At 40.1% G+C, this 21,711-nt stretch overlaps 1 protein-coding gene across 4 annotated transcripts in view; it reads left to right on the top strand.

Annotated features, from left to right (window-relative positions):
• Positions 1-18,874, top strand: part of CSNK1A1 (casein kinase 1 alpha 1) — a 54,981-nt gene extending 36,107 nt beyond the window's left edge. For 2 of the 4 annotated variants that reach the window (XM_048859618.2, XM_075131351.1), the window contains 2 exons: positions 471-619; positions 14,482-18,874. In XM_048859618.2, the coding sequence (XP_048715575.1) occupies positions 471-619; positions 14,482-14,489 (157 nt within the window). In that variant the 3' untranslated portion in view covers positions 14,490-18,874. Of the gene's footprint in view, positions 1-470; positions 625-14,481 lie in introns of those variants that run through there. The other 2 variants (XM_048859621.2, XM_048859619.2) reach the window with 2 other exon arrangements.
• Positions 18,875-21,711: the final 2,837 nt, after the last annotated feature.

Below are 21,711 nucleotides of genomic sequence, written 5' to 3'. Positions count from 1 at the left end.
CCCATTAATACTTTTTACACTGTAAAGAAGCAAACAAGAACATAAGACCAACTGTTTTCTCTATAAAGTGCCTTTAAATAATGGAAGTTGGTGTTGACCCTCTATAATCTGAGCCCTTTGGAATTTTATAAATTCATGTAGGATGATTTGTAGCACCAGAAATCTCTCCTATAAGACAATATAAAGGAAGAATCATGACTCCAGTGCAGGCAGGAGGAGAAGCTGGGCTGTGCAGAAGTACTTCTACAGATGCAGATATCTGTGTGAATGAGGGAAGCAGATATTACCAAATGGCTTTGACTTACTCCAAGGATTCCTTTCAGTTAGTAATATTTAGCATTTGTACACTGCTCTTCATTGTTTTTTGTAAAGTGCTTTGAAGATTAACTTCTAGCTTCATTTCTCAGCAGACTGGCTTGAAATTCACAGTAAGGTAGTCACGTTGCAGTAAGTGTTTCCCTGTCTTCTAGGACCCTGAACCACCAATATGACTACACATTCGACTGGACAATGTTAAAGCAGAAAGCAGCACAGCAAGCCGCCTCTTCCAGTGGGCAGGGGCAGCAGGCCCAAACCCCCACAGGCAAGCAAACTGACAAATCCAAGAGTAACATGAAAGGTTAGTAGCCAAGAACCAAGTGACGTTACAGGAAAAAATTAAACACTAAATTGGACAATGCCAGTGATTTAAGTGTTAGATCAAGGAGGTGGTTTAAAAACACACATTTGGCTGTTTGTTTAAAAAAAAAAAAAAAAGACGTCCTTGGAGAATTTGACTACTAACTTTAAACCAAAATGTCCTTGTTCTTCATATCATTTCTTTTGGGGATGTTGGGTCATTTTAACCACTGCATCTTTTGCTCCCGCATTAACCCCTTTTCCAAAACAAGAAAATGACTTGGTGTTGGGAATGTGATAAGTGATACAATCCAAAATCCTAGACCTAACACTTTACAGCGATAGTCCTCATTAACTAGGGCCAGTATCTGGAGACTTTGGGTTCTGCTCTGTTCCAGCTATAGGAGTGTTGTGGGTTTTTCTCCACTCTGCATCTGTCCAGCAGTGAAAATGGAAAACTGTGAATGATATGGTTTCATCACTTGGCTTCCTCTAATGTTAATACATACTGCATTCAGCCTCACTTGGCCCAAAGTCCAGGGAAAGGACCAATAAGCCTGGAATGTCTTGCTCAAATTTAGGTATAATCTTGAACTGCTGTTGTACTTCAAGGTTTTATCCCAGAAAGTCACAATTTTCCATCTTTTCATTTCAAAGTGGCTGGACATTCTTGGTTTTTAGACTTCTTGGTATAAAACGTAAGTTTTTAGATGATAATGATTTTGCGGGGAAATGTTGTGAAATGTTCAGATGCAATTGCTGTCCAAAACTTCTTTTTGAGACTAAACATGCTTCGGTTTGAACACTGTTGAATTCTTCTGGAAAAGCCCTAGGGACTACTTTGAATATGTTTTCTAGCTGCTTTTAAAACTCAGCTATTTGAGCAAGGAAATGATTTCAATCTTACCTTCACAATGCATATGCTGTATTAGATTATATTTCATTGATGCAGTAACAGTTACTACTATAGCAGGTCCTTGTGCCAAGCATGGCTGAAATAAGAGAAACCTTGGATAATGCCTGGTTAGAATTTAACCTACAGTGAATCTCTAGGTGTGAAGTCAGTAAACTAGCAGGTTAAGTTTTAAGACTAATAATGCAGGGAAGTGTTGTGAAATCCACTGCACAATTCTGACTTCCAGCATTCTCTTACTGGTAGACCATTCTGGGATATTAAAACTTGCTTTTGAGGTCAGTGCTGCACTTGGCAAGCCAATCAGTTGAAGGCCTACTTAACCACTGTCAAGTATTCCAGCAAGAATAGTCTGATGTAGCTGGCATCCTACCTTTTTGATTGCAGCAAAACCATGATGCCACAAGTTAGCTAGCCAACTTGAGCGTATTGGTTGCTCACTCTACTACATGCTAATGCCACCTGTTTGCGGGGGGTGGGGGGGAGGGTTGGAAGGTGAAAATTGAGCATCTTGACTGGTTAGAACCTTATAGAACAAATACTCTGTGTGTATTTTTCTTTTATTTGTATACCAGGCCATCAATGTACATGGCTGTTTATAAAGTACATTAAACAAATTTAAGACATAGTCCCTACCCAGAAGAGCTTACAGTCTACTCTAAACTGACCAAACGTAAGAAATTAACTCTGGAGTTGGGGAGGGAGTCATTAAACTTCCTTCCCCAACACAAAGAGAAGCTACACAGCCATTAAACCTCTCCCAAAACAAAAGCTGTAGCTCACGAAAGCTCATGCTCAAATAAATTGGTTAGTCTCTAAGGTGCCACAAGTACTCCTTTTCTTTTTTTAAAGAAAAGAATCTCCGCTATTAACCCCCCCACACACACCTTTCCTTACTTCAACAAAGCAAACAGCAACATTAAATGCCCATGTAAATAAACTTCCACTAGTTCCCTCTCAACAAAGATCTCCTTTATAATGCCCACACAGTTAATCCCAACCAAACCTTGCCAATAATCTGAAAAGTCCTGTGCTAATGAGTGGATTCTAATATCACATCTCAGTAAAGGCCTCTCCCTTCCTGCTGTTCCTCCTCCTGCTGCTGCCACCTATGAATCCATTGTGTTTGCTGTAGGGAGGAAGAGCTGTCTCTCCCTTTCATCTGATCTGGAATTCTGTAAAGGTCCCGGGAGGGAGAGGGCAGCATGCCCAAAAATGTTTTGTTTCGCTGGATTCTTCCGGAACAGCAGCAGATAGAGAATAAATTGGCTACTGGTTGGTTGAAATACAACAGATACTTCATAATCTGGAAAGCATTCCAGAAGTAGGAAGACATTAACAGTGACATAAATAATGCAGAGTTGGGGAAAGCCAGAATCGTTTGTATGGAAACTTCTTTTTTACTAGACATTAACATGGAAAAAACGTTAAAGCAAAGTGCAAGTTCTGTTCTCCTGAGTATGACACGTAGATAGAATGGAGAAACTCTGATGAATTCTCATGATGTGTCCAGCTACTAGCAAAACTATTGCAGTCAAACAGCAAGAAAGGGAAAACTGGTCTGCATCAAAATTTTTCTTCTGTGCACTCCAACTTTGTCTTTGGCAGCATCAAGAAGCATGCAGGGATATTTTCTGTTAAGAGTCATATGGGTGAAAGTGAAGCTAATTCAACTTCTTAGTCTTCTGATAAGTATTTTGATACTCCACCTGCTTCAACATTGAAAACTCCTACTCCTGGAAAGTATTCAGATGTTCATAATCGTTTTTAAGAGGCTTTTGGATAAAATGTGCCATGATCAGAAAAAACCTAACTTGACTACATTTGGTAGAGGTGTTCATGCCGGCAATATACCATTTCATACCATCAAAAATCCTTATATGCTAGAATTTTTTCATAACTTGCATCCTATTTACAAAGTACCAAGTAGGATACAGTTTATAGGGAGTCTTCTGAATGCCAAAGCAGACAATGTGAAAAAATTGGTGTATTTACTGTGCAAGTTCCTCACGTGTCTCTAGTATTTGATGGATGGGGCTATAGTCAGAGTGCTCCATCAACTTCATGATAACTCCACAGTGCTTTACTCATTTCAGTGCACAACTGAGAATCACCACACAGCCCAATATATTGTTGACCAGTGTAATAATGTAATCAATGAATTGGCTCCAGGGAAGGTTATTTTGGTTGTACCAACAACATGGCTAATATGAAACCTGCTTGGGCTTTAATAAATGTGTCCACACCTTCTTTGTTTATGTGCTGTCCATATGATGCAGTTTTTCATTGGCGAGATCTGACAATTTCTCATCATGTGTCAAAAGTGAAAAGCATTTTCAAGTTTTTGAAAAAACAGCCATTCTTCAGTTATTGAGTACAGGACTCAGTATCATCCACACAGAGTAAGCATAGTCATACTCGATGGGCATCTTCTATTAAATGTTTCCAAGATCTTCAAATATTCAAGAAGGTCATTCAATACACAGCTGTTGGAAAAAGGGGTGGCCAAGTGCTGCCCCTGAGTACTCTGCGCTGACAGTCTCAATATCTTGAATATAAAGCTCAAAGTTCATTTCACTGTTTGTACCCTATAGCTCAGTCCATTCAGACTACGGAAAATTATAGTTAAACATTAATGGTAAGAATGAGTTGCTGATGGATAAATTTTTTGAGAATACTGAACACAACCCACTTACAAAAGCTGAAGAGGAAAGGTAATAGACAAAACAGTATCATGGAAAAGCCAAGTGATCACATAATGCTGCCTACCTTCTTGATCCACATTTCTAGAGCCAAGACCTTTCTGGTGACACATTCAGTTCAGTTTGTGACCTCTTAGTGACTGTTGCAAATCTTAAAGCATATACAAATGTGCAAACAGTTCCGACGGTACAACTGCATGTGCGGAACAAAACTTGTCAGTTTGGGGAATCCTCATCCATTCAGAAACCAGAAATAGACTGAAGACCGCCAGTGCTGGGAAGCTGGTGACCATGTGTCACAATTTAATATTAGAGAAGAAAATGGCAGATTAAGAGTTGACTCAGTATTCATCGGATGAAGAAGAAAGCGATAATGATGAATTTGGTGGCAGGAATAGGTGAAGTAGTTGAAGCTGAAGAAAAAGATAAATGAAAAGCCAGGTGCTTGAAGAGTTGGCCTGCTACTCACTAGCATATGTGCATTTAAAAAAATCACTTTTTACATATGCTATTTGTTTTCTGTTTAATTTTTCTTTTATAACTTTTCAGTCTTGTACTGTTGTATGCAGTGGTGTTGTAGCCCTGTTGGTCCCAAGATATTAGAGGAACAAAGGTGAGTGACGTATTATTTATTATTGGACCAACTTCTGTTGAGGAGAGACCAGCTTACACAGAGGTTTTCTTGCATAACATTCACATTGCTAAAAAGGTAGTAATTCTATTTATTAGAATGTTTTCATTGTGCTTCACATTTTTCTAAGTTAAATAACTTTTGTTTCGTAATTAGGCACAAGTGTTTAAAGCTAAGCCTATTGAAGACCATAAAGTGTTAACTTTTTGTTGTTACTATTCTGATAAATTAGTGGTTTTCCATACTTGCCATTTTTTTTAATAATGTTTGACCAAGTCACCTGGCCAATTATTTTGGACTGATTGAATGCTCAACCCTTACTGCAGTTGATGCAGTTTCTTAAAGCTTGATTTGCAAGTTGAATCTTCACTGAGGGAAACAGCGAAGGAAAGAATCTTTGACAGTTATTCATGTCACTTGTTTCAGTAAACAGCTGCAAAAGAACTGTTCTGTGGTTCTCCTTGCTAAATGGGTGAGTGAATTTTTTTTTGAAAAAATACAAAAATAGGATTTTTAGGTTTTAAATTTTTAAACAATTTTCTCTTTAAAAATAAACCTGTTTTAAAATGAAGTTTGAATTTACTCCAAAATATGTTAATGCTTAAACTTGCTGTAATCTCTTAACACTTAAATAAAAAATACATATGCCGAATCCATGAGCCTCTCTCAAAAACTTTGAGTTAAAGGATGCTTTTCTATATAAAATATTTTCCCCGATTCTAACTTTTGAGCTTTATAAATGACGTAATAGGTCATGTACTGTAATAGCTTGATCCTGTGGTAGACCCACAGGCTGTACTGCTTGGTGCAAGAGCCTGGCAGTCATCAGAAATGTTGGACCAGGCCTCGAACTTCAGGAGATATCCTGTATCTCATCAGGATCATCCACTGAGCCCACCTTGTGGTCTCCTCCTCCTCCTGTTTTATATCTTGGATTGTGAATTCTTTCGTTTGGCTAGGGCTGGGGCGGGGTAGAGGAGTTTTGTAACCAGGGAGAAAGAGCAGAAGGGTGCAACACTGGAGTGAAAACAGGACACTGGGGAAAAGGGATAACATTCTTCAGAGTGCAGCCTCTAGCGCAGTGTTTTTCAAATGCAGCCATTGTAGCCACATGCAGCTACCGGAGCTTTTCTTGTGGCCACAGCCTCCTGGGCCGTGATGGGGACAGTGGGGAGGGAAGGAGTGGCAAAGTAGCGGCCCCTCCCTGTTGCTCCTGGATGCACCGCCTTGGTATTGGTTGGAGGGCTGCCAGTAGGGGTTGGATCCTGCCCCCCTCCGGTGACACCTGGGGCACAACGCTGGAGGAGCAGGCAGCCAGTGAGTTCCTCACCTTCCCAGGGGCAGTGGGGCTCAGGCTTTGGGCTTCAGCCCTGGGGAGGCAGGGCCTAAGGCTCTGGCCATGTTTCGGCCTCCGGCTGTGCAGCAGCAGGCACCAGGCTCCAGCCCCACGGCTTTGGGCTCCATCCCAGACCCCATCCCCTGTCCGTTTCAGGATCTGGACACACGATTTCAGGCTCCATCCTACAAATATTTTAGGGAAAAAATATGAGTAGCCACCAGCAAAAGTTGGTGGCCTCATAGCGCGGCCACCAAAACATTTATCCTGGGAACTCCTTCTCTGTTCATTTCAACACTTGGGAATAGAGGAGGAAAGAGACTGCAAGTCATATTTACAAAACAAACAAAAATTGTACCTCCTGGGTATAAAAGGAACATCATATGCTAAATGTAAGCAGCACAACAGAGATGCAAGGTCTGGTTGTCAGAATGAAGCATGATGCAAAATGCTCTTCAGAAGGCAGTGATTTTGAAGATGATGTGGACATATCTGAACAATCTGGATTATCTGGTTAGTAAACTTATTTTTCCACCATTCTTATGGACTGCCTACCATGTCTTACTATGTTAGTGAATGATAACTTAGCTTATTGTCACACACCAGTGTTTTGGGTAGATTATTTACTTACCAACTTCAAAGTTTTTGTGTTCACAATATAATTGGTATATTAATTTGTTGTGGGAATATTTATCGATTCCATTTTTACTGTTACTGGTGGACTTCTGAAATGACTTTTTTATTGCGCAGTATAATCAAACAAAAGTAGAGTTTGATTAGGCATTTATGAATTTTTAACATTTAAAGGGGTTTTTATTTTCACGCTGTCTGGTATGTTTCTAGAAATGAGGGTTTTTCAATAGAATTGGATAATTCTCATGACTTTTTTCCAATAAAACTAGGTTCGGAATAAATTATTTAAACAGTGGAACAAACAGGTCCAGTAGGATGCGTGTTTCATGTTTTATATATACTTTATTATAAGCAACACTGAGTAATACTTAATTAGTGACGTTTACCATTTTGTTTCAGGGTCCATCTTAGACAATAAGGGTTTATGAACATCTGTCTGCAGTGTTTACAACTTCAGAGTCATCATCTGCCGGTACCACTAGATTGCCGCAACTAAATATGCGTCAGACAGTAAATTACCTGAATCAAGAAAAGACTTTCTTCATTATCCAGTAAAACCATGGATGCGTTAGTAATCAGGATCAGCCCATTCCAACCAGACTCCTTTGGTGACAAGATTGCTTGGTTCATTTATGCAACAAATTCTCCCTTTCGTCTTGTTCAGAGCAAACATTTCATTGATGTGGCGCAGTCGTTATGATGAGGCTACACACTACTGGCAGAGCAGACCATGCTGGAAAGTTACTGGACACAGAGTGTGAGAATGAAATTGAACACTGTGTGCAAAAAAAATTTACGGGAAATTTCATTAATCTGAGTCTTGATGAGTGGAGCAACGTACACAATGATCCAATAATCTGTGCTTGTGTGACAACAGAAGATGGGGTTGTCTATCTTACAAGAACAATTGATACATCAGGAAATATCCACGTAGCAGAATACTTATCAGTAGCAGTAAAAGCTATAACAAGTTGAACAAAAATTAAAGTGTGTAGCATCATAGACAATGCTGCAAATGTAGCAAAGATGAGAAGATATCCAGAAGAAAATAATGAAGGGACCCTAAAACTTATAACTTGGGGTTGCAGTGCTCATTTGATTAATCTTTTAGCCGAAGTTCACCTCCAGGAATAAATGAAAATGTTGAAATTTCAAAATAATTCCCTAACAACCACTTCAGCTTTGCTGAAGAGAGGAGGAGGATCCAAACCAATTCTCACCCAATATGTACAATGGGATTAGTAGTTGACTTTTGAGGTATTTATTAAGAACTGACCTGTTTTGATGACTATTTGTGAAGCAAATTGTTGGCAAAATAGATGGAACTATCACAGCTGAAGTAGTCAACATCAGACTGAAGAGAAATGTAGAATACATGCTGCATATACTGAAACCACTCTCTGTAGCCTTGGATAAACTGCAGAAAGATTGCTGTATTGCTGATGCTGTTGAAATTTAGAAAGGAACATCAGGAGACATTGAGGAAAGGAAATAATGAACAACAAATTTTAAATTGCAGGCAGTAAGGAAGCAGATGGATCAATCATTTACTCAATCTCCTTTTCTTGTCAATATTGTCAATGCAAAGTACCAGGGTAGATGCTTTAACTGCTGAAGGTGCTACTATACTACTGGCATCTAATAATCACTCATCAGTCATGCCAACCACAATAAATTTCAGGGCTGGAGGTAAACCATTCAAGCCATACACGTTTGCTAATGATTTAAACAGTCATACCACTGAACTGGTGGCTGTCACTAGTTAAGCACCTGGAACCAGAGTTTTTTGAAGTGCTAAACCTGCTTTTGACAGCAGTAGCCTCTTCTGCAGGCACAGTGAATATTTGCTTTATTTGAACTAATTCAAATTTGAGAAATCAATTAGGAGTCGAAAAAGCAGGAAAGCTAGTCCCTCTTCTAGTCTATGAATAAAAACGAAGGGAAGGGATGAAATCTAAAGGTTTGAAGGAGGGCCTAAGAAATGTAGGAGACTCTCTCATGTTCAAGAGACTTATGCGAAAAGGAACTTCAGCCTGGGCAAATGTGCCAAAGTGAAAGTAACAGGAGCTGACCTGAAATTTAATCACTGCTAAACGCAGTTAATCCCTCTGTTTCCTAAATCATTTAGTTGTAAATGTGAAATATGTTTTGATAAGCAAAGTTTTGTTGAATAAAAATGCTGTTTTCTGTGTTTAAATTCCAGCTGCTGTCCTAATGCAGCATGATTCAAATTATGGGCAAAAGTTAATTATCCAGTAAATAATTATACATTTTCAGTATGCTAGAAAACAGTGAATGATATTGCTTAATCTGAAACTATTAAACTAAAATTGCTTAAATAAATGTGTGTATATGTATTAGGACTGTTGATTAATGGCAATTAACTCAAATTAATTGCACTGTTAAACAATAGAATACCAATTGAAATTTATTAAATATTTTGGATGTTTTTGTACATTCTCATATATATCGTATTGTGTTGTAATCAAAATCAGTGCATATTTTGATTACAAATATTTGCACTTTAAAAATGATAAACAAAAATAGTATTTTTCAGTTCACCTCATACAAGTACGGTAGTGCAGCCTTTGTTGTGAAAGTGCAACTTACAAATGTAGATTTTTGGTTTTTTACATAACTGCACTCAAACAAAACAATGTAAAACTTCAGAGCCCACAAGTCCACTCAGTCCTACTTCTTGTTCAGCCAACCGCTAAGACAAACTGGTTTGTTTACATTTACGGGAGATAATGCTGCTCTCTTATTTAGTGTCACCAGAAAGTGAGAACAAGCTTTTACATGACACTTTTGTACCCGGCATTGCAAGGTATTTACGTGCCAGATAAGCTAAACATTCGTATGCCCCTTCATGCTTTGGCCAACGTTCCAGAGGACATGCTTCCATACTGATGACACTTGTTTTAATTAAATTTGGCACAGTTCCCCCCCGAGGAGTTCAATGTCCCCTGCTCTGTTTTACCCACATTCTGCCATATTTCATGTTATAGCAGTCTCGGATGATGACCCAGCACATGTTCATTTTAAGAACACTTTCAGAACAGATTTCAGAAAACACAAGTTACCAATATGAGATTTCTAAAATAGCTACAGCTCTGGACCCAAGGTTTAAGAATCTGAAGTGTCTTCCAAAATCTGAGGGGCAAGGTTTGGAGCATGCTTTCAGAAGTCTTAAAAGAGCAACACTTCAATGCAGAAACTACAGAACCTGAACCACCAAAAAAGAAAATCAACTTTCTGCTTGTGGCATCTGACTCAAATAATGAAAATGAATGTTGGTCTGCACTGCTTTGGATTGTTATCGAGCAGGACCTGTCATCAGCATGGACACATCCTCTGGAATGGTGGTTGAAGCATGAAGGTACATACGAATCTTTAGCGCACCTGGCATGTAAATATTTTGCAACACCAGCTACAAAAGTGCCATGAGAACGCCTGTTCTCACTTTCAGGTGATGTAAACAAGAAGCGGGCAGCATTATCTCCTGCAGATGTTAATAGACTTATTTATCTGACCAATTGGCTGAACAAGAAGTAGGACTGAGTGGACTTGCAGGCTCTAAAATTTTTTTTTTAAATGCAGGTTTTTTTGTACATAGTCCTACATCTGTAAGTTCAACTTTCAAGATCGAGATCACACTACAGTACTTCTGTTAGGTGAATTGAAAAATACTATTTTGATATTTTACAGTGCAAATACTTCTAATCAAAAATAAATATAAGCTCTGTACACTTTGTATTCTGTGTTGTAATTGAAATTAATATATTAGAAAATGTAGAAAACATCCAAAAATATTTAAATAAATGGTATTCTATTGTTTAACAGTGCGATTAATCATGATTAATTAATTGTTAGCTTGTGATGGTCAGTCCTAGGGCTATAAAGTAAAACCGTAGTCAGCTAACTGGTGGGTAGGGAAAAGTAGTTAAGAGGGAAGCCGGGAAACCACCTCATCTGAAAGCCACTTACACTGCTCTATGCAGAGAAAGGTAGTAGACCGCAGGGTCTCAACAAACTGTTGGGACATGCTTTTGTGGGAAGACATTGTGGGGAGGGATAGCTCAGTGGTTTGAGCATTGGTCTGCTAAACCCAGGGTTGAGAGTTTAATCTTTGAGGGGGCCATTTGGGATCTGGGGCAAAAATTGGGGATTGGTCCTGCTTTGAGTAGGGGGTTGGACCAGATGACCTCCTGAGGTCCCTTCCAACCCTGGTATTCTATGATTGTCCCAATTCTCCCATTTCATCCAAGGACTGGACAGTTACCAGAACCAAGAAATGGATCCTCTTTGTGTGGTGGGAGCACCTACTCTGTAATCTTTTCTTCTTCTTGCTCCCTCCCCAGTAGTTTCTCTAACACTTCTTGTATGTTCAGGATTGCTAGAGGAAAGCATTAAGGAGGTTCATGGATTCCACAGCATGAGACCTGTCTCTTGTGTCTTCTGTGGTGGGGATGTTCCCATCTGCTTCCTCACTTTGTTAATCCCACAGTCCTCCATCAGCAATACAGAGGAGAGGCAGCATGAGGGCTGGTTCGTTACAGTACCAGGACGCTGTATCCTGGATAAATGCTGCTGTGCTCGTTTGTCAGAGCACTGCATCCACTCTGGGCTTTCCTCCAGGAAGTGGAGGCAAAAATTATCTGAAAAAAACAGCTTTTAAACCTGAAAGCATCTCTTGTCAATTAAAATATTACAAACTGGTAGAACGTCTGACGTTAAAGCCTAAGAAGGCCAAGAAATGGCAACAGTATTTTCCCTTGGTGTTTAATGTTGGTAGTACTTGTATCCAAAACACGGCATGCTGTTCATAGATCATGGCAGTACCTAAGACCTAATTGAGCAAATTCTGATATTAGGCAAAAGTGGCAGTGTAAAAATGTGCTTTTGTTTCCTTTCATATTTTCCCAGATTCAAATAAAACTTGTTCTGTTATTTAGTGAGATGTTTTCTAGCTAGTAACACCAGAAATGCAAAAAAAACCTGCTCAAATTCGCGTCTTATCATCCCCAGTAATCTGCAATTTGATCTTTGATGGGGGTTTTTCATGACACGGAAGACCCCAGCTCATCATGCCATAGCTGTATGGACTCCGCAGTGCTGATCACTATAAACTGGCTGCTTTTTTCAGAGATGAGACTCAAGCATACACAGCAAATCTACTGAATGTGTCATTTTTAGATTGCTTTCCTTACCGTAAACTCACAAACTAGTGAATCTAGTTCTGGTCACATGGTTCCTGAAAGGCTATTAGCATTTAGGAAGATTCCCAAACTTACGCTCTGACTCCTCCCCTCTCTCATTTTAAAAGACATGTACTACTGATTGTCCTTAGTGCAGCTTGACAACTGGAAACAAAGAACTGTTGTCACAAGACTAGCCAATTTGGTGGTCCACAGGCCACAGTTTGGTCACTGATGTAGAGTATCCTGCCTTGCTTAACAGTAATACAGAACACAGGAGATTCATGTGATTGTTGCATTTTGTTTCCTTTTGTTTCATCCACTATCTCCCATAAATCATTTCTTTATATCATGCTGTTCGTGTTATCTTGTACATTGAGTATCTGTGATGGAGAGTTGATAAAAGCTCTAAAGATGTTTGATTTCCTGAGCATAAGAACTTCCAAAATGCAGTGAACCTATAACAGTGGTAGGTGTGCAGTAATAGAGGCACCTGAACAAATGATACGGCAAAATGGCACTAGTGTTGGATGGTATTGTGACCAGAATGCAGGGGGGAAGTGTACATACCAGATTGTGGTTGCCAGTCTTATCAGCGTGACATCCCAAAGTACAGCCCCAGTATCTGTGTAACCAGTGCTGAGACTGTAGGAAGCGTTTGTCAACTTGACTAAGGCTTATCACAACAGAAGGACACGGCCACACAGCAAAAATGCAGACTGCCCAACGGTAGTTTTTCCTGCAGCTTTTAATGAGGGTGCTTAAAAGAAGGTGGTGTAAATGCTGAGCGTTTTAAATGCTTTTCAAATTAGGTGCAGTGTACTTCACATTCTGATAGGCTGGTAGAATAGTCTGAAGCTGGGTAATGATTTGGGACAAGCATGTCAGATGGGCCTTTATCTTTCAACTAAAAACATACAGCTGCAGTCATTTGTATAAGGCATATTAAAGATGAGTTGCAAAGAAGAAAAGAATCTTTGACTCTAATCCGTTTTGGCTTCTTTAATTGAAGTTCAGTTTTCTTTACAGATCATAAAGTGTTTTTTGCTTGTTTCCATTAGAAATCTAAGTGCTGTGTATTCTGGAAGGCTCTCTGACTACAGAACTAGTGAAATGGTGACATCACAAGAGCTAAAAGCTGAGCCGTTAAAGGAAAGAGATTTTTTTTAATCGCTGGTTTTAAAATTCTTTTTTAAAATCTGTTCAATGATTGACTCTGGTTAAAGAAAATTTGCTAGTTTCAGCATTCTAGTCCCTTCAGTAAGTCATTAGTGTTCAGACTTCCCTCCAAAAAAAGTCAGGCATTTCTAAGTTCAAAAACAAAAATAAACAACCTTTCAGGCTTTTATCCCTCATGAAATAGCAATGGCCGCAAGTCCAATTTTAAAATACTGGTCACCTTTAAAGGTTTTGGGGAATCAAAATGACCTCATGGGGGTGATTTGATTGAAGATTTCTTGTGTGGTAAATGATCTAATGGCTGCATCTGTTTGAGAACAGAATTTCAGTTTTCCAGTAACTGCTCTCAAATGAATTGGGGGGGGGGGGAAACTATCAGATGGCCAGAGACATTCATAAACAAAATGCACCTTGATTTGTGAACATCTCACTACAACACTTCAGTCTACGGTGTTCCTTAAAGTCTGGGGCCTGCCTACAATTCTTAAACCTGAGCATTTCCAGTCGCACCATTATAAGTAGACAACTACAAAGGGCTTAAATGGAGCCCTGAGGGATCTGTAAAAGTAACTGGTGCCCAGCCAAAGCAGTGGCTCCCTCCAAACACATCACAATGTGCCTTTTTAAAATAAGGATCTGAAGCAAACCAGCTGATAGTTGTTTCATGGAGTGAAAAGGCATTTTAAAGTATTTCTGCACAGTTCCAAAACGGTTCTAATCCGGCTGGCCCCAAAGAACGGGATCAAATCTGCTTCCTGCCACTTGATGCTCCTCCGAGAGACTGTCATCAGGTGACCGGTGGGGACATTCTGCAAAATACATACACACACACACACACACACACACACACACACACACACACACACACACACACACACACACACACACACACACACACACACACAGCATTACAGACAAGTAGAAAACAACTCTGTGAAATTACACCCTGCTTCCTAGTGGCAAGAACACATCTTGTTCTTAAATTCTATGGCTGGCTGCCAAACTGAATGGCCATTTGAAGGACTTTGCATCTAGTTAGTGCATATGTGTACTGTTGCTATAAATTTATAAGCATGCGATGTTGGTTCGGAACAGTGATCAGTCAAACCACGTTTAGCTTTAGAAATGGAAAGCAGGGACCATACCGTTCTAAAATGGAACAACATTTTCTCTGTAAATGACCATAATTATTTGTGTTTAACCCTGCCATCCCGGAGGCTGTTCCGTTTTTCTTTTCAAATATCAGTAAGTTGCCTTTGTTTATCTTACAGGTTTCTGAGCATGAAGAGAGGAACAAACAAAGCAGAGCAGATCGGAGCAGGACTTGTCACTCCCCAAATCCTAGAAATTTTAGTTCATACGTACACTTGCCAGTGGTTGTGGGCAACCATTTACTTGGTGTAAAGAACTTAATTTCAGTATAAACTGGCTCTGGGCAGCGCTGGTGATGCTGCACTTTGAGTTGTAGCAGCAGCTGTAATTGTGAATTACTGAGATAGTGAAACATGGTGTCCAGTTTTCTATTGCATTTTTTCAAGTGGAAAAGTTAACTAAATGGTTGACACAAAATGGTGGAGAAAATTGTGCATATGCCAATTTTTGTTACCTTTTTACTTTGAACTACACTGCTTATGAGATCTCATTGTTTTGGAAGAATGGCATGAACAGTCTTCAGCAACAGTTGTGATAATTGTAAATGCTCACAACTGTGCACTCTTTCTGGTTATTCCTCCCTGGGTTTTGAAAGTTGTACACTTAAAACATTCTTAAAATTGTTGGCTTCTATGTGCAACATACCAAGCCAGCTGACATGGTAGTAACCAAAGATTCCAGTTTTTAAGCGTATGAAAGACTCTGCCTGCTTACCTGTGCTAGAAATAACAGCATCTAAAGTGAAGACTTAAGAGAAACTTAGCGACTACTAGATAATCTTTAGGACTCTGCATTAACTCTATAATGTTCTTGGTATAAAAGGAAAAACAGCATATTTGTCACAGAAATTTAGTTAACATCTTACAACTCAACCTGTATGTAAGTTGCTTAGATAAATGTAATCACTGTAAACATCTATATGATCTGGGATTTTGTTTTTATTTTGAAACGGGAGCTTTTTTGTTTACAAGTTCATTAAAAACTAAAAACTTTCTGTAAGGAAATTTTTTTTTAAATTTGCCTTGTTAATTCAGTCTAAAGAAATCAACACCACCCCAGTTCTTTTTAAACAGGCAATTTCAAGGCCATTTGTTAAGCAAAAAGTCATTTTTCTTTCTAAATCATTTTAGATTTAGTATTGTAATTCTTCCTCACTTTCGTTTTTAATTTTTTTTTCTTGAGGGGAAAGGGCAGTCTTGCAATTTTTTATAACCTGCTGCATTGATACCCAGCCCTCTATAATAAGAGATTGGCATCTTTTGAAGACCCCAGTATTGGCAGCCCACAAGTGTTGCCGTTGTCTTGCATTGGCTGAACTGACTTGTGGTGATTAGTTTTGAAAATTTAGAATGGAAGTGTTTGGAGGGTTTTAAACCAAGGCATTTTCTTTCAAGTTCTTGTGAAGTGGATATAATCAAATTAACTCTTGTTCTTGGACAGCCTCACACTGTGCAGTGTTCACATTGGTTACTGCCCTGGGCTTTCCTCCTCACTCTTACTTTAGCCCAGCTGAAAGAAAAGTACTTTTATTGCTGGTAATTCTTTAACAGTGTAATTTATTCCTTTATAGCATGTCAGAATAAATTAAAAAAATCTGAAAATGCTGCCAGATGCCTATTGTGTAAATGGTGTTTTTACGTTAGCATTTTTAGACTGTTTCCATGCATATAGCAAAGTTTTTTGGCCAGGGGGCATATTTTTCTTGTTGGAAAAAATCTTTTAATTTGAAAAACTCTATTCCAAGTCTGCAATATATCCTGTGCACTCTTACTAAAGAGACTGAGATCGCAATTATAACAGACTACTGCTGTTCCAAAAAGTGGGCAACCTAATGGGGGGTGGCAGGCGGGTGGGCTTGTATTCTAGTTTTCCTGATAAGATGTTAAATTCATATCCGGAGAAACCTGTGTCTTGTGAGTTGGCAACTATATTAATAAACACCACTTCAATAGTTAACATGGGTAAATATCTGTTTGGATGGGCGAGGGGTTTGAAAGTGTTGAAGACCTCAAATATATCAAAATATACTTTCAGTGCTTCTGTCTATGTATATGAAGGGCTTCATTTTTCTTTTGTAACTTTGCCTTTGAGTAAAGACAGTTTCTTGCAGCCGGGGGGGAGGATGCTTAAGAGAGCTATTTTCCAGAGTGAATGGGGAACTGATTTCTTTCATGTATTTTTGGGGGAGTCTGCTGGGGTAGTGGTGAGGTTCTAGGTGGCATTCCTCTACTTCATATTTTGCCAAAGGAAACTTGAAATTCTAAGCATTTGACAAATCCCAGTCTCAGTAATGGAAACAGCCATATTTCAAAGGCACCTGTTGCCATAGCATCTAGGTACATAATTTACAACTAGGCACAAACCAGAGTATCCTGAGGTATATCTAAACTGAATGGAAAGTCCCACTTCTGTAAGACACACTGGTACAAGTGGAAGACGCTGATCTGAAATGTAAGCTCCTCCTGGACAGCTGTAACTTTTCCAGAAAGGATTAGTTGATCTGAACTTCATAGGCCACCAATGCTATTTCCTTGCATAAATGTAGCTCCCCAAAATTGTGGGGAGATGCCATCACAGCCACTGTCGGCTACTGTTTTGGGAAGATACGACAGTTGTGGGGGGGGAGATTCCTGTGTAGCTATAATCTTCTGTTTACAAATGAGTATGTAATGGATTATTAATGGGGGGGGGTGGATTCAGCAGTTGTGTAGCACTATAAGTGAAATCCATTCCTAGCTGCCTGCCTTGTTCACCTATCAGGAAAACCTGGATTTGGTGGAGTCAAGAGATTCTGTTAATCTACAAAAGTCATAGAATTGTGCTACTTCCATGTGCAGGAAAGGATGGAAGCTAATTGATACTATTTAATACGTGTATATGGTTCTTGTTTGATGTGAAAACATGAGTCTAGCATGGGAGATGCTGTCATATGCACATCAGACAGTATGGCATTGTTTTGGAAGGCACTTCCCACTTCTGCAGCCATCAGGCTGAACAACAAAGAGAATCTCTTCCAAAGAGGGTGAACACCAGCTGAATGTTGGATGGCTGTATACTGTGCAATACATACTGTAACCAAGATGTAAAACTGAAGTCAAAGTACTAAACTCTGTGAATCTGGGCTAATGGCTTTCAGTTGCAGCTCTGCCAGATACATCACATGGGTGGTTCCCTTACTAATATCCAGTGCCCTAAAGGGCAAAGCAAAATATTTTGCAACAGATTTCCAAGCAATAACATACCTATGATGGTCATATATATGGCACAGACTAAGACCCCATCCCATGCGAACTTGCCTCCTAGTGAGAACCAGAGTTCCTGACAATTGAACATAATACAATAAAACAGGTTTTAAGCAATTTTGTAACTGTTTAAATCACCAAGAGTGTACTGTCACTTTGATGCTATTTTTAAAGTGTAGGCACATTACCAAGTTTGTAGGGCATCGAAGTTCCATGCACTTTTCTGTTCATGTTAGAACAAGCGCTCTGCTTACTTCACTGGGTATTAGCAGTGGGGGTCCTCGTAAGAGATTCTAGGTTTTAACTGGGACGTGCAGGTTCGTTTTAAAGAACGGAGCCTGCCAAATGGTTACCAAACACATTGAAAGCCTGTTCAATGTATAATCTTGATGTACGCAATCTTTAACAAAGTTTATTCTCTTGAGGTGTCTGAGGGTTCATTCTGGTTTTTATTAAACTTTTGTACCTAAATTCAGTTGTTGAAGAGATGTATCTATTCTGTTCTACCATTGTAAGTGTGCACTTCTGAAAGGTTCCCTGAACTTGCATGTGGCTTTGTGGATTGTACACCTTCTGAAGTGGGAATTTTGCACCAAGGAATCTTCGATGTCTAGTTCAAAACTTACATCTAGTGAGCTTTTCACATGGGATTTTAATTTCCCTTGACACTGTTCTCCAATTTAGAAGATGTTGCTGAGCCAGCCTGCTTCCTCAGCTCCATCTGCTCCTTACTTAGAGTGAAGCTATCATGCTGAATTCATTAACAGCCTGGTGTCGTAAATGCAAGTTTACAAGCACCGCAGACTCCAGCAGAAAGGTGAAGTTGAGCTGTGAGGAAGAGCTCTTAACTGCTGCAAGCACAAATGTCTCCCATAATTGTAATGGGGCAAGCAAGGGACTATAGAAAACCACCTTTCTAGGACAGCTCCCTTCATGGCTTGCACCAGTGTGCGACAGTATATCTTTAAAGTTCCATTGTCTAGGAATAAACCAATGGGCCTTTGGTGCAAATCCTGTATGCAGTGAAGTCTCTTTGGGCTGGTGAACAAGAGGTGTAAGGCTGTCCAGTGCACGGCCTTGAGGACTACTTTGATGGACACCTTTCCAGACTACACACGTGAAGCTGCTTTGTCCCAAGTTGTGAAGAGAAAGCTATCCCCTTAACACACAATCTATCTCAAAGAAATTGGGTCTTTTGAAAAGAGTCTTGCAGGTCCCAAACATATTATATTCAGCTGAGTTTGAGGCATTAAAGTTTTTATATACGAAAGCTTTGGTCTAGTTGACTCATTGAATGCATGCGTCGTCGAGCATGTGCAAAGAAACTGTTCACAAGTGCACCATACATAGTCTGACTGCCACCACTAGCCAGGGCTGGATTCGGATAGCTAGGAGTAATTTGTGGAGAAGAGATGAACTCCAGGGGAAGTAGGTAAATTAGAATCAAGCTTTCACAAACTCTAATTATACAGCTAGATTATTGTTCAAAGTCTAAGTACTTTGTATTACTCATGGAAAGCTTTCATGTTTTGCTTCCTGAAGGTACTTGACCAAATTTTCAGTAAATATTTGATCTTTGTGTTTTATTTTTTTCCCCCCTGCCTCTACTGTGACCCAATCGCTTCTCTCCTGGGTTTATCAGTCTGAAATATTAATTCTAAATTTCCCATTTGGGGGGTTGAATGGGGGAAGCTGCTTGTATGTCAGTGAATCTTGGTTCTCTGCGGTGTCATGCAGAATATCAGTATTCATAGCTAAGAAGAGGAAAAGTCTCAAGTTTTTTAAACTAACAAAAGTGGGGCAACATTTTGAATGGAACTAGTACATATTTCAGAGGATGGGGTGGGCATCCTGAATTTAAGAACATACAAGGTAGAGCTTGCCAACTTACCTAAATTTAGCCACCTTTTGTTTAGTGGCAGAGTTTTGAACAATTTTTTTAAAAGTACAATGAAAACAGCAATTCAGGATGTAAAGAAACACCTGATCAGAAAACGGATTCCTCTTCTTCTCCCCCCTCCCCATTCTTTTAAAAAAAAAATCACCTTTTGACATAATGCCTGGACTGGCTCATAAGCTTCCCTGCTGTTAGGGAAGTTCCTTTCTCCATGCACCTGTGTAATGACCTACTCCTGGAGAGAGGCTTTTCCTCTGTATAAACAGCATTATGTAAAGCAGTGGTTTTCAAACCCGGGTATATGTACCCCTAGGGCTACTTGAGAAAAATCCTGCCTTCCCACAATTCCCTGGGTGTGCCTAGAAGGCCAGACATTTTCCCACCGTTTGCTGGAAAAGACTCACAGACTGGCTCTGCTTATGGCAGTGCTATGAACCGTGGGATATCCCGGACTAACTTCTAGCGCCTCATGCAGGTGCGTGCAGCATCTGTGTGGAGCCAGTAACTTGTATGACAGTTCTACACAGCAGCAGAGAAAAGCTCAAACTGGAAAATACCAGAGGGGAGGAACACAGTCTAGGTTCCTTCTAACTTGGTTACTGGAAGCAATTAAGCTCAGATTTCCATGCTGAACTCATTTCTTTTTTTTGGTGGCAGTTGCTCCTGCAGGAGCAGTTGGTATTTTAGAAGGACCACTTCCAAGGCTATGCTGCTGTTGTGTCATGACATGTAAAAAGGCAAGCCCTGCTGATTAATATGTATAATAAGCATTTCTAGTATTTAGGGCCATTACAAAATCTAGAGTACTCCTCAATAATCCTTCAGGAGAAAGAGCCAGTTCTTCCTTATGTGACTCAGTTGTTTGCCAATTTATGTCTCAAATTGCAGTGGTGCTAGTAGATAACACCTGAAATTCACACTGAGTCACATCCTGGAAATATACCCCTCCCTGAGTCCCTCCTCAGGGGGTTGCAGTTTAGCCCTAATCAATGTACTTTTCGCTCTTCTAGGTGCACTAAACTGGAATATTTTTAATAGATGTGCTACAGGCACTCCAGTGCGGCACTGCCCAACACTTATCCATGTTTTACATAAGTTTATAGGGCTCAGTTCCAATGAGCCCATCTGGCTTGTGATAATGGCTTTGTGGCTAGCATTAATCTGGTAGCAAGCCCCATAAACTGATTACGCCATTTTCATAAATCATTCTGTTGAATGAACTTTCTCCATGCTGACAACTCTTTAAATTGTATCTTATCTGACTGTTCCTGTACCTCTTGATAACACTCAGAGCCTCTCCGGTCAGCAGGCACATGTAGAGGGTATTATAGGGGCCTCAGCATAATAACGTGCTCCCCGCAATTCAGAGAGAGACTTGCTTTTCTTCTCGTGTGTCATGTCCTTGGGAAAAGATCTTTGCATGTGCCCAGAAGGCAAAGTGAAGCCTGAGAATGCAGTATCTCTAACCCTGCTCAGGCATGGTTTGTTCATGTGTCATGCAGCAAAACCTCAGCTCTTACATGTTACACAAAATTCCCCCCCCCCCCATAGCAAATGATCTTGTTAAGGATGTCCAAACGTGGTTTGTCCCATGCACCTCTTTCCCCCTTTTTTTGTGCTTGCATGTTCTCCCTGTGATGCCTCCAGTAATTGCTTTATGTGGAAGAAGTACCCTTAGGAAGAGCACAGTTAGCTGGGTCTTTTAAAATGTAATTTATCAGCTGGGACCAAGGAGAGGCCGCCCCGGGGGGCTGGCCAGCTCTTTGTGGACCAATACCAGCCATCAGTTTGGATGTTTGACGGCACAAGGCAATGCCCGAGTCTTCCAACACCTTTCTGCCATCACGATACGTTCCTTTAACTGGTGGGTGTGTTTTAAATTTAAAAAAAAAATAAATGCGTTCAGTTCAACAAAAGCCAGGGTCCATCGCATGAGCAGCTGCCTGCTTCTGTTGCACTCTGGCTGCCAGAGACTAAGGAAGTCCGAATTTAAGGCCAGATGGCCCCAATCAAATCACCTGGTCAGGGTGGGGTTAAAGGCCACTGCTGTTGGTTTCCTCTCTCCCTGTTGGGCTGCTGGTCAGTGCCAGGGTGCGGTGAGCTCTAGAAGAGGGGCCGGCACAGACTGTCTCTGGCCTGCCTCGTTACCTTTAAAAGGGGGCAGCTCGTGAAAATAGCGCACCACAGCCTTCGCCTCCTTGGCGTTTGCT

This window comes from Caretta caretta, chromosome 8 (genome assembly GCF_965140235.1).
Source record: "Caretta caretta isolate rCarCar2 chromosome 8, rCarCar1.hap1, whole genome shotgun sequence".
Taxonomy (NCBI): Eukaryota; Metazoa; Chordata; order Testudines; family Cheloniidae; genus Caretta; species Caretta caretta.
The sequence above is the reverse complement of the archived record's forward strand: the minus strand, read 5'-3'. Positions and strand labels throughout refer to the sequence as shown.